This window comes from Chiloscyllium plagiosum, chromosome 30 (genome assembly GCF_004010195.1).
Source record: "Chiloscyllium plagiosum isolate BGI_BamShark_2017 chromosome 30, ASM401019v2, whole genome shotgun sequence".
Taxonomy (NCBI): Eukaryota; Metazoa; Chordata; class Chondrichthyes; order Orectolobiformes; family Hemiscylliidae; genus Chiloscyllium; species Chiloscyllium plagiosum.
In genome coordinates this window covers 20375381-20388947 of record NC_057739.1, presented here as the reverse complement: position 1 = coordinate 20388947, position 13567 = coordinate 20375381, and the positions used below count along the sequence as shown (strand labels likewise).

At 42.2% G+C, this 13567-nt stretch overlaps 1 protein-coding gene across 8 annotated transcripts in view; it reads left to right on the top strand.

Moving 5' to 3' along the window:
- akna (AT-hook transcription factor) overlaps positions 1 to 13567 on the top strand; it is a 194525-nt gene that overhangs the window by 133228 nt on the left and 47730 nt on the right. For all 8 annotated transcript variants that reach the window (XM_043720010.1, XM_043720009.1, XM_043720011.1 and 5 more), the window contains 4 exons: positions 4286 to 4419; positions 6765 to 7008; positions 9213 to 9364; positions 13186 to 13371. In XM_043720010.1, the coding sequence (XP_043575945.1) occupies positions 4286 to 4419; positions 6765 to 7008; positions 9213 to 9364; positions 13186 to 13371 (716 nt within the window). The remainder of the gene's footprint in view (positions 1 to 4285; positions 4420 to 6764; positions 7009 to 9212; positions 9365 to 13185; positions 13372 to 13567) is intronic.

The window sequence follows — 13567 nt, the reverse complement described above, 5'->3', positions numbered from 1 at the left end:
GTCAGTGAAGCACTGTTATAGCAACTGTTGTAATGCAGGAAACACAGCAAACTCCCTCAATTTGCATGTGAACATGACCAATCTTTTGGTGTGTTGTTGATTAAGGTATAAATATTGGCCAGGACGTCAAGTATAATTCCCCTGTAGTTATTCTAAACAGTGACGTGGGTTCTTTTACAGTCACCTGAGGGGGGAGATATGGTCTGGGATAAATATCTCTTCTGTAAGATTACACCTCCTTCAATTCGATACTTGAGTGTCAGACTTGATTTTTATGCTTAACCCTTGAAATGGAACTTGGACCCTGGACCCTTCTGACTCAGCAGTGAGCGTACTTCCAACTGAATCATGGTTGATTATTGGCTGAGTAAAGAAAGAGTATTGCCTTTGACAGCTCATAAGTGAAAATATGCTTCAGAATTTTAGTTTAAGGAGCAATATTAATAAATTGAGGCTATGAAGTAAATGTCGACACTTTCCAAATCAAGAAGCAATCTATTGTAACTTTCTATCTGTTTGTTGGCCATGACAATATAATCAATAGTTTAAATTTAGCCAATCGATAGTTTAATTTTAGAGACTAATGGCTCTAAAACCAAAAAGAATCTGAAGAGTCTCATATTGCATTCGCCTGAGCTCTATTGATTGTAGATAATGTCACAGAGAGGTTTGACTTGATGAAAGACCGAAGAGAGTCAAAGATGGAACCTTGGAGCATATCCAGAAGTGACTGTGCATATGGAAGGAGAAATCATTGCAGGGACTGGCTGCATTGGAGCAAAGCAAACAGAGCAAATGAAAGACCAGGGTGGACCCATGAGGAGAGCAGATTGTCATGTGTCACCTGCAAAGATACACAAAGTTGAAGAGAAGCCCATACAATCTTCTGTTGGTCACTTGGCCTGTGGTGATCTTGGTGCTGTGGATGGAATAGAAACCTCTTAATCAGATGAGGAAGGATGAATTTCGGGGATAACTTCCTGCAATGAAAATTTTGGTTCTTTTTAGCACGAGTCTGTTGCCTCTTTCCATTTGAAATGTTGCTAACTAATTTCTGCTGCAGGATAAAGGAGCCAACCACCATGTCTTATGAAACACAGATACAAAGATAAAAAGGGAAGGGTGTCCCATTTCAAAGGCAGATAAAGAATGTACAGTTTAGAGTCTGAAGTATCTTTGAGGTGTATGGTTTTAACCTGCGACCACAGTTGTTTTATTGATGTCTTAGACCATTACCAGTTATAAATATTTCAGCCATTATTTGAGTTCTGTGTTCTGATGCTTCTTTTTATTCTGTGTTTCTGCATAATTGAGAGGCTCCAGCTGGTTTTCATACTACAGTCAAAAATCCATCTTCCTCTCTCTACCAGAAGCAGCTATTTGAAATACAAGCTTCTTTGTTTATTTCTATATCTGAGTCATTGTCTCCAAGCTTCATTACCACAGGTCATGTTTTCATCACCAACCTAGGAACAGTCTCAAAGGTGAAAATAAACTTTGAAGATGAGGGACTTTACAGTCCTTTCGGGGGGTTGGGCTGGACGGTCCTCGCTGTCTGCACTATTGCCTTTGGATAAAATGTTCATTTTCTCTCAACTCATGTTGTCTAATCCATGTTGACATATGGTCAGATAATGCACGTGACCAATTGAAGTCAATGTTTTGTTTCCTTTTTTAAAACCATGCTTATCTCAGGTATTACATCACATGACGGAATTCAAAACTAAGTAGTCCATGTTGTATATCAGTGTGACAAAGCAGATGTGAGGGCTTAGAGCAGATAGCAGATACCTTATAAGAGGTAAGCAGGGAATGGAGTGGTGCCAGAATCTCGGAACTAAGGGACGTTGAAGATCTGCGATAGTTGGAGAGAGTGAAAGAGTTGAAGGTGTAAGCAGTGATGTGATGGAAGTGGCTTTAAAAAGTTGTAACTGTAACTGAGGAGAGAGAGCAGCTGATAGTGTTGACAAGTATTACGCAGAGAAGGGGAACTGAATGTTTAGAACATAGAACAGTACAGCACAGTACAGGTCCTGTAGCCCATGATGTTGTGCCAAACATTTATCTTAATCTAAGATCAACCTAACCTACATACCTCTCAATTTACTGCCATCCATGTGCTTGTGCAGCAGTTGCTTAAATGCCCCGAATATCTCTGCCTCTACTACCATCGCTGGCAGTGTGTTCCATGTGCCCACCACTCTCTGCATAAAGAACCTACCTCTGACATCTCCCCCACACCTTCCTGCATTCACCTTAAAATTTCTGCCCTGGGGGAAACGTCTCTGGCTATCTACTCTATTTATGCCTCTCATTACCTTGTACCCCTCTATCAAGTCACCTCTCTTCCTTCTCTCCAGTGTGAAAAGCCCTAGCTCACTCAACCTCTCTTCATTAGACAGGCCCTCCAATCCAGGCAGCATCCTGGTAAATCTCCTCTGCACCCTTTCTAAAGCATCTACATCCTTCCTATAATGAGGCAACCAGAACTGGACACAATATTCCAAGTCTGGTCTAACCAGGGTTTTATAGAGCTGCGGCAAAACCTCACGGCTCTTAAACTCAGTGCCCCTGTTAATGAAAGCCAAACACCATACAACTTCTTAACCACCCTATCAACTTCGGTGGTAACTTTGAGGGAACTATGTACATGGACCCCAAGATCCCGCTGTTCCTCCAAGCATCCTTTCTTTAAACCTGTATTCAGCATTAAAATTTGACCTTCCAAAATAAATCTCATTTATCCAGGTTGAACTCCATCTGCCAGTTTTCAGCCCAGCTCTGCATCCTGTCAATGTCTTGTTGTACCCTGCAACAGCCTTGAACATTATCTACAACACCACCGACCTTTGTGTCATCGGCAAACTTACTAATTCACCTTCGACTTCTTCATCCAGGTCATTTATAAAAACTACAAAGAGCAGAGGCCCAAGAGCAGAACCCTGTGGGACACCAGTGCTCACCAACCTCCAGGGGGAATACTTTCCTTCCACTCCCACTCACTGCCTTCTATGGGCCAACCAATTCTGTATCCAGACAGGCAAATTTCCCTGTATCCCATTACTCGAAACTCTCTGATTGAGCCTACCATAAGGAATCTTAATAAATGCCTTACTGAAATCCATATACACCACGTTCACCACTCGACCTTCATCAACTTGTCTCATCTCATCCTCAAAGAATCAATAAGGATTGTGAGGCAAGACCTGCCCCTCATAAAGCCAAGCAGGCGATCTTTAATCAAACTGTGTTTTTCTAAATAGTCATAAATCCTATCTCTCAGAATCCTTTCCAGTACCTTGCTTACCACAGACGTAAGACTGGCTGTTCTGTAATTCCCAGAAATTTCCCTATTCCTTTTCTTGAACAGCGGAACAGCATTCTCCTCCCTCCAATCATGCGGTACTACTCCCGTGGAAAGTGAGTATGCAAAGATCTCACCAGAGGCACAGCAATCTCATTCTTCACTCCCCCTGGTAACCTTGGATATATCTGGTACAGTCCTGGGGACCTATCTATCTTGATGCTTCCCAGAATTTCCACTTTCTCAATATCAAAAGCTGAAGATGTTTCCTGGAGACTGCTGGCAGTTTTACAAACACTGGCAACAATGTGATTTTAAGCATCAAAACAGTTCAGTTCTGACCTCTGAGGTTAAAGAGAGCTTTCTTATTTGAGGTAACGATTGTATGATTTTTAAAAAATGATTCAGGTGAGGTTTGCTGTTGAGTTGTGAAGACTACTTCTCTTTTCAGAAGTTGCTTATGAAGAGTTGCAGGGGGTAGCATTCATGGTAACTAACAGAGGTTGAATATTTTCAAATATACCTTCTGCGGTAAATTACCTGAAAAAATGAGTAACAATAAGATTACATATAATGCATATACAAGCTCCCTCCCTAGGTTCATTGACTACTAACTGCACATGAACTGCAGCAGTTCAAAAAGAAAGCTCATCACTACCTTGTTAAGGGCACCCAGGGACCAGCAATAAATGCTGGGCCAGGCAGTGACGCAAGAGAATTATAAAATAAATTACAATTTGAAAATGTATTTCAGAGTCCAGTCTCTTGGGATTAACACATTGTGTTTAACTAAACTGGACTAATCTTAGTATTTTTATTTACTTATTTAACTACAATTCACTCAAAATGCAGATAATCATGACAATGGCATTTATGACAATTGTAAGATTCAAATCTATTAGATGTCTGGAGATATTGCATGGGAGGGGGTTTGTAGTAAGCACTTAATCTTCTCTTTTCCACTTCTGTTCCTTATTTCAGGCACTACAGAGGTTGAAGGATGGCCAGGATGCATTGGAAAGGGGATATTTACAGGCACGAGAAGAGCATTGTGGGCTCCAACTCAAGGATGCCAGCACCAACTCTTATATTGTTGGGGAATTTGATCCTAACAGGTAAATGTGCCAATTTCTGTTCAAAACCATTAAGGTAAATGTCACCTTAATACAGGATTTTATTTCTCAGCCCATAATATGTCTTCCTCATTCCTGATGAAGGGCTTATGCCCGAAACATCGATTCTCCTGTTCTTCGGATGCTGCCTGACCTGATGTGCGTTTCCAGCATCATCTCGACTCTGATCTACAGCATCTGCAGTTTTCACTTTCTCATAATATGTCAGAGGTTTAGGATATCGTTCAGTATTCTGAGCAGGAGCACAGATCTGTTATATCAGCTCATTTTCCTGATTTTGGGAGTCAGACCTGTAGCACCATTTAATGATACCATGCCCAAACTAACCTGTGGCTCTTGAGAGATACAAATCAAACTCTATGTTGCAATGGGATTTTGATCAGTGTGAATTTAATGCACAGAATGTTGACCAGCCATTTTTTTTTTCATTTTTATGGTATATTTGTCATTGAGGAAGTGGGATCTTACAACGAAACAGTAATTGCAAACACTTTTCCAGTGTGTATCATTGCAGATACTGCATCCATATTAATCTCCTGTCTGACTACCCTCAGTGTCATTGTACATCCATGTAGCAACAATAGAAATTCCAGGTTTTGATCATAATCCCCTTATCTGGTTGCACTATAGCATTTAATAATAAGGTTTAGATGGTTGTCAAAAATCATCTTTATTTGGTCCAAAGAAGAATGTTTCTTTGTCTGAAGTAGAAACTTTGGGGTAAAAGCTAATATTATACAGAAGGACTGTGTGATTACAGGACTGTAATTCACTGTATTTACACTGTAGATACACTGTAACTCTAAATGCAGCCCCAGAGCAACTAACAAGTCCATAATCTACGTGGAACATTAACTTTCAAAATGGCGCAAAAGCAGCTATGATTGCGGCATTGGTGAATTTCTTGATAATATTGAGTTGGTTCTATTCCTAAAAGCCATGAATAAAGTTCCAGTAACTGAAGAACATGATTGTGCAAACTGTTAGGCAAAGTTCTGCACTCAATTTTAGTTACAAGGTGAAGAGTTTAATATGGATGAAGGTAATTGCAAGAGATAATTCCAAACTAATTGTCGATCAGTCTTGAAATAGTGATGTGAGATGATAGAAGACAAAATAAATAAATAGGATATTTACAAATAAATAAATACAAGTTATGTTAAGAATAAGATATTAAAATATTTGTTTCCTTTGAAAAGAAGCCTAAGTAAGGTGTTCAATGCTATTTAAATGGAGTTTTGACGGATATCCAACTTTGTAAAATGAGAACTCTTACTAAAAAAAGGCAGGAATTTTCATTGGATTAGTAAATGCATATTTTCAAATTGAAGAATATTTCTATGATTATGTAACTACCCATATGTTTTCAATCTAACTAGTGCTTTTAAAGCATTTCAAGGCTTTGCAAAAGAGTTTGGGAATATATCAAGGGCCATCAAGGCAAGTCTAATGAATCGATTCTTGTTGAGTTCCAGGCAGCATATTGTTCATTCTGACCTTTCAATCCTGTGCTGTCTACTCCTCTACCAACCTAGCATTAATAACTGTACAAGGAAAATAACCTTTAAAGGATTAGAACTGCAGTTTGGCAGAAAATCTTTCCAATCCATCAAATGTTCCCCAAACACAAGGATAGGATTTGTGAGGTGTTTGTAAATGTGCTTTCACTTAGAGACTGGAGATTTGCACATGGTAAAATTTTTAAAAATATATCAATACTTCAACAAGAGCTGTTAGATTCTATTTTTAAAAACTCAGGAATCTTCAATGGATACCTTTTGTTTCAACTGCAGCACATTCCAATTTGTTCAGCATGGATTAGTATGTAAATTGAGCACTAAGTTGCTGTGGTTCTGTTCGCCAGGCTGGAAGTTTTTGTTGCAAACGTTTCGTCCCCTGTCTAGGTGACATCCTCAGTGCTTGGGAGCCTTCTGTGAAGTGCTTCTGTGGTGTTTCCACCGGCATTTATAGTGGCCTGTCCCTGCCGCTTCCGGTTGTCAGTTTCAGATGTCCGCTGTAGTGGCCAGTATATTGGGTCCAGGTCTGTGTGTTTGTTGATGGAGTTTGTGGATGAGTGCCATGCTTCTAGGAATTCCCTGGCTGTTCTTTGTTTGGCTTGCCCTATAATGGTAGTGTTGTCCCAGTCAAATTCATGTTGCTGCTTCTCACAAACTTTGAGCACTAAGTGCAGCTTAATTTTTGTCTGGTTACATATAGAGGCAATATCAGAACTTCTGTTGCAAAAATGGTTCTCAAATTAATGCTGAAGGCAAGCATTTCAAAGTGTAATATTCAATCAATTGTGGAACATATACTTTGCTTCCTAGGGAAGTGGAAGGCAACATTTTTCGGCTTGGAATGCACTTGGAGGATCTGAATGAACAGATTGGCCAGCATCCAGAGATCCACTCCTTGAACAACCATCGATCTGATATGCCCCTAACATCCAGCTCATGGGTAACACCCATCCCTGCACTCCAGACTCCAATACCAACCCCGTTATCGATGGCTCAGACTCCAACACCAACCCAGCACAGGGCCGCAGACATGGTCCAGAATCCCAAACCTGAGGTAAGATTCATATCATTACCCTAATGAGGTGAGGTGTTTGGCTTGTATTTCCATATTGAGTTGAAAGACTTTTATTCATTCCTTTCCACATAATGAACATCGAAGACTCTCGGCACAGCTCAAATTGCAATTAGTTATGCTCCCCTTGTCTGAATCTCAAGTTGGAAGCATGTTCCTCAATGCAGTGTATTTCCATCCCTCTGCCCCTAGCTATCAATGACATTACTTTGAATTGTATCGCACCTTCAACATAGAAAAGCAACCCAACACACAGGATAAGGAAAAGAAAATGAACACAGGGCCAAAGAAAGATATCAAGAAAGGTACCTAATGAAAGAGATGGAGTTCAGAGAGGGCCTTGAAGAAGGAGAGGAGAGAGAGCTGAACAAGAGGAGATGTTTTGGGAAGAAATTATGGAGTGTAGGGAATCTAAGTTCCCAGTGGTCAGAGGAATGGAGGGGAGAATGTGCAGCAAACTAAAGTTTGACAATGTAGAATTAGTGGGCAGTTTTCTGTTGGGTAATGTTATTGGGAAAGAGAGACTCCAGCAGCATCGAAATGCAAGGATATGGAGTTTAATTCTGAGTTTGTGAGACCAGAAGCAAATTACAGCTAATTAACAGTAGGCTGATGGTCACATGGTTTTTTTGGAGCAGACTAGGAGTTAAGTATCATTTTTCCATGAACTGAAGTGAAAAGATGCCGGAGGATCTCCAACTATCCAAGTTTATTTGGCTGTGTTTTTTTAATCTATATTGTTGAGGATGATGTGAATACTCCTGAAGAAAGGTGAAATATTCAATATTTTGGAGCTATAATGTTATTTGAAAATGTTTAGCTCACTCTATTTCATTCATTGTTAACTATGCTGCCCGTTCCAGAACAAAATTAGACGGTAGTGGGACAGCGAAGAAGGTTACCTCTGAGTACAACGGGATCTTGATCACATGGTCCAATGGGCTGAGGAGTGGCAGATGGAGTTTAATTCAGATAAATGCGAGGTGCTGCATTTTGGAAAAGCAAATCTTAGCAGGACTTATACACTTAATGGTAAGGTCTTAGGGAGTGTTGCTGAACAAAGAGACCTTGGAGTGCAGGTTCATAATTCCTTGAAAGTAAAGTCCTGGGTAGATAGGATAGTGAAGAAGGCGTTTGGTATGCTTTCCTTTATTGGTCAGAGCATTGAGTACAGGAGTTGGGAGGTCATGCTGCAGCTGTACAGGACATTGGTTAGGCCACTTTTGGAATATTGCTTGCAATCCTGGTCTCCTTTCTATCGGCAGGATGTTGGGAAACTTGAAAGGCTTCAGAAAAGATTTTCAAGGATGTTGCCAGGGTTGGAGGATTTGAGCTACAGGGAGAGGCTGAATAGGCTGGGGCTGTTTTCCCTGGAACGTTAGAGGCTGATGGGTGACTTTATAAAGGTTTATAAAATCATGAGGGGCATGGATAGGATAAATAGACAAGGTCTTTTCCCTGGGGTGAGGGAGTCCAGAGCTAGAGGCAATAGGTTTAGGATGAGAGGGGCAAGATATAAAAGAGATCTAAGGGCAACCTTTTCACACAGAGGGTGGAATGAGTATGGAATGAACTGCCAGAGGTTGGTACAATTACAGCATTTAAAAGACTATCTGGATGTGTATATGAATAGGAAAGGTTTAGAGGGATATGAGCCAAATGGTGGCAAATGGGACAAGATTAATTTGGGAAATCTGGCTGGTATGGACGAGTTGGATAGAAGAGTCTGTTTCCGTGCTGTACATCTCTATCACTCTAATATAGCTTCCTCTGAGGAGATCTGTTCCAAAGGATTTGATATGTTAGTCTGCTGAACATTAAACAAAGATCTCGTTTGCATTCTCAGCTACATTCCAGGCACTAATTAAACAAAAACAGAGACTTTCTCATTGACCTATTCCTTTATTCCTAAATCTATGGCTCATTTGCTCATTCGTCTTACCGTATGTGTGACACTGTTCTGCACAAACTAGTTGCAGTTTTGCCAACACTACATTTCCAGAAGTACTTCATGTTGTGATGCCTTGGGAAATGTTCTTCAAGTGTGATAAATGCTCTGTAATTGTCTTTCCTATGGATTTTCTTAGCTGTTTTAAGATCCATTATATCACTGTCCAAAATCATCTAAACAACATGCTGTGTTGAATTGAGGAGTTTCAAGACTAATCTTCTTCTGTATTCTGCAGAGCGTAGTTCCAAGTGCAGCACTCCAACATGGAATGGTGGATGTGGAGGTGAGCTCCGTGAGTGGAGAAAGTGAGGGTGGAGATGCCATTCCTGAAAGCCTGAAGCACAAGACAATGCAACTGAAGGATAATTTTGACCAACTGTTGGAGCAGTGAGTGCAGTTAAGATTATCTCGTTTCATTGCTTGATTAGTCTCTCCTTCCAGATCATCTCAATGTTCCAAATCATGGAACATCACACTGTCGACCCTCAGGAAATTCCAGCTAAGAATTCATGTCTCAACTGCATCCCTTTCTTCATAATGTAGTGATCAATCCTGGTACAAACTCATATGCATCAAACGATTTATCCTTCTCATGTTAGTCAACCAACTGGCACAGCTCTGCTCCGGGTTTAAAGGAAGTTCTGCTCCCAATGTCTGAGGGCTCTTGTGGAGCAATGCTAGTATCCCTGAGCAAAGGAAGCAGTCATTTCCTGATCATAATACATTCGAATATCGAATCTTTCTAGTTGGTTCAAGTCCCACATGTGTACCTACATCTCTGAGTAGCTCAATTAGAAAATATCTTCCCAGTTACCAAAGGAACTGACCAGCAAGAGCATTTATATAACCTTAGATTGTCAACAACAGTTTGTTTGATATTTTGTTTTTCTGCTAAATAAATACCCAGAGATAATTCTCATCAAGCAGTTTCACAGTTCTCTAATGCTGGATTTTGAAGTATGTGAAGGAGAGCTTATCGAAGAAATGAATACTAAAACCATGCTGATTTCTCATGACTTATTTCTTATTGTTTTGCTTGTATTTCTTTTTCAATAATTGTCAGTCTTTCAGATCAGAAGACTCCTAATTTGCATATTAGCAGAAAATACAGATTCACAGAATCTTATTTTGTGGAGTTACCAAGATCTGAATCCTACCAGATGTCGGCTAAGTGTCATTTTGTCATGTTTCGTGGACAGTTCCTCTCTGCAAGGTCTAGCAAGTTTTCCTGGGCTATAGTCTGCATTAACTCAGGACCACACACATCTACGGCATCCGGCTGGTTCTGTGCTAGCCCAGTTCTCTCACGCACCAGAAACAGAAGTATTTACTGCTGCTGGGATATCCCAGAATTCCTAACAGTCACACTATATTTAAAAGCCCTTTGTGCACGTGGTCAAGTGGTTGGCAGCCCAGAGCTGCCTGGCATTGTTCGATACATTGGCTCCAAACAGGGCAGACAAAGAGAGACTGGCACCATGTTTCGTGGACAAAGACTTGGAGGTCCGGGGGGAATGTAGTGATACAGTGGAAAGCTGTCCTCTTTCACCTAGGACTGACAGAGGAGGCCACAGCACCATACCCTGCCAGCTTGATCTGAGGTGCCACTCAGGTCAGTGCAATGTCAACCATGCAGCAGTGCTGCGCGGAGGTCATTGAACCACCCTGTCTCCGCCAGGATAAGTGCCACCATCTCCTCTCTGCTACCTCACACTCACACTGACTGCACCCACCTCCCACCAAGACTCTACCACCCTCACTATTGCACACCGCTTCCTCCCTCACTCACTGTCATCCATCCCAACGTCTCATCCATCTGCCTGCATATGCACTGCCTACTCACTCACTCGGGATGCTTCACCCACTTTTCCCCGTCTGCACCTTCACTAACAGTGGGTTCATCCACTCCCATCTCACTCAGTTTCCTCTTTTCCTCTCATTCCAGGAGAGGACGTCCTATCAGAGGGCCGAAAGTGTCAGGATGAGGTAGGTGGGGGAGCTCCTTCCTGTCCCCCTATGAAGAGAGGATCTTGACCATCACTGGTCGGAACTAGGAAGGCTCCCATGGAGACACAGAAACATCAATGTCTTGGCAACTGAGTGAGAAGCCTTGTGCCATTCTGTGCCACTCTCCCATCACCCCACTGGGCATGTACTCCTAATTTTGGATTAGTGGTGCTGGAAGAGCACAGCAGTTCAGGCAGCATCCAAGGAGCTTCGAAATCAACGTTTCGGGCAAAAGCCCTTCATCAGGAAAGACTTTTGCCCGAAACGTCGATTTCGAAGCTCCTTGGATGCTGCCTGAACTGCTGTGCTCTTCCAGCACCACTAATCCAGAATCTCGTTTCCAGCATCTGCAGTCATTGTTTTTACCTCGTGTATTCCTAATGGGCTACTTGTTCATGACACATTTTCTCCTGCTAGTATGAGTGGCATTTCCACAGTCTCCAGTGGAGAGGGTGGCACTGCTAGACATGGTTTCCTCCATGCCTGAGGAAGGAAGTATGGATATCTCTGGGAGCCAAGACTGCCTCCTGCATTCACACCTCAACCCCCCCCCCCCCAGCAGCCTAGAAGGGGACACCTCGAGGTATAAGGTACTGAGATTAGAGTCGGGCACATGCTGGTGTCTGCAGCTGGCAGAGGACTGGCATTGACCAGCAACCTGCTCCAGCCCAGACAGGAGAGGACTGCTGTGGTGTCAGCCATTAGTGAGTATGTATGAATTCTCCACACGTTGACCCAGGAGCAGCAGGCACCTTCGTGGGGGGGTGCATTGACCACCTGGCACAACGGCTGCAACGGGGCAGTTGGGACCCTGTTGCCTCAGCCCTGCATTCAGTGTCTGCCGTGGAGAGCCAGCTCCACCTGGTCTCAGGGACTGCCAGAATACAGACGGACCTACATTCCATTGCTCTAGCACCAGCAGCAAGGCAACAACGCGACAGTGGACCTTGAGCTCATTCCAGCTGGCCCTTCCTCATAAGGAGACAGGGCATCGAGCCAGAGGGGGAACCACATTCAGCTCTGCCTATGGTCAAAGGTACATGGGGGCCAGGACCTGGGCTGCACCCAGGCGGTTAATGCCAAGGGTTCATTTGGTACATAGTGCTGGTAGGTATCACCATTTCAACAGTGTTATATTGCCTCAAATTGAAGCCCCTTCCCTCTCAGAACAAAATACTTCCCTGCCCACTCAGTTGTGCTCACAGCCATTATCATCTCCATTACAAGCGTGTTATTTCCAACATGGTGGGATGACAGCACTCTTTTCGGTGAATCTCAGGTTCAGCCTTTTACTCTTGGTGACACCTCAAATGTACATATTTCCTGCTTGGCTGCCCTCCCCATTAACTCCTTAGGCTATGAACTTGCCCAAATCCCCACCCAACCCACCGATCTAAACCTTCATCTTCCCACTTTAACTCCCACCTCCCCCCCGCCCCCCCCACCCAGGCCCAGGTGTATCGAATGTAGATGTGCCCCCATACACTGCTAATCAGTCCAGGAACCTTACCACATCTTCTGCTGTATTACCCAAAGGGGAAGAATTTAAGTGAGAATATATTTGAAGAAAATAATTAGAATTTTTCATTTGTGCCTAATATTTTCAATATATTGATTGGATAATTTTTAAAATATTATGTTAGAGATTGGTATTCTTGAAGTATCTTTACCATTCTAAGCCACTAAAAGTAGTGACCTGACGAGTCGCTGTAGTATGTTGTGGAGATTGTAGGTACAGATGCTGGTTGTAATTTTCTATGTATGTTTGTTCATGTAATATATAACACAGATGGACATGTTCTGTAAAGTCAGATATTTTGAAGGTGACTTATACCACCATTGTTTACAAGACTGTAACATCACAGACTTCAGTCCATTGTCTGTCTGGACTCTGGGAGAACTATTATTACTGCATTCTTACCAACACTTAGTCTATACTGACTCCATTACACAGAGTTTGACTGAAGGCGGGTACTCAGAAATTGTGATGTTGTGTCTTGTCTGGACTGGAATCTTTGCCGTAGCACAACAGATACCAAGTTACATAAGAAAACGGTCAACCCCTGGTGCTCAGATAAAATTCATTCACTTGTGCTTTCCTGCTGTTCAATGTTCTGAGCCTCTAAATTCAATTTGAGGCTTTGCAATTTTGTCCTCCCCACTTCTCCCCATAAACAAAGTGTTTGCTTCCTGCTTTCCAGATATAAAAACGTCAAGGATTTACCTCTGTCGCTCGGTCTTGAGAGGACGAGGGGAATCCCTGAGACTCCTCAGTCACCTCCAACTGCACATGCTCAGGAGATTAGAATGATAGACCTAATCCAAGATGGAGGGATAAAGACTCCTAAAGACCATCTGGACAAATGCAGCAGTAAAACATCAGAACCGTGAGTAGGAGCCATTTTGAATAGGTTAATACCCACACTTTTTTATTCATAAATACTCTTACACACACCTGAATCACCCATAGTATTTCTTATCACCCGTTAACCACCCCAGCTAATCACCCATGATTTGAATGGAATAATTTACGTTTAAAACCCGTTCCAGTCAATGAAGACCATCATAGGTGAGGGAGAAGGA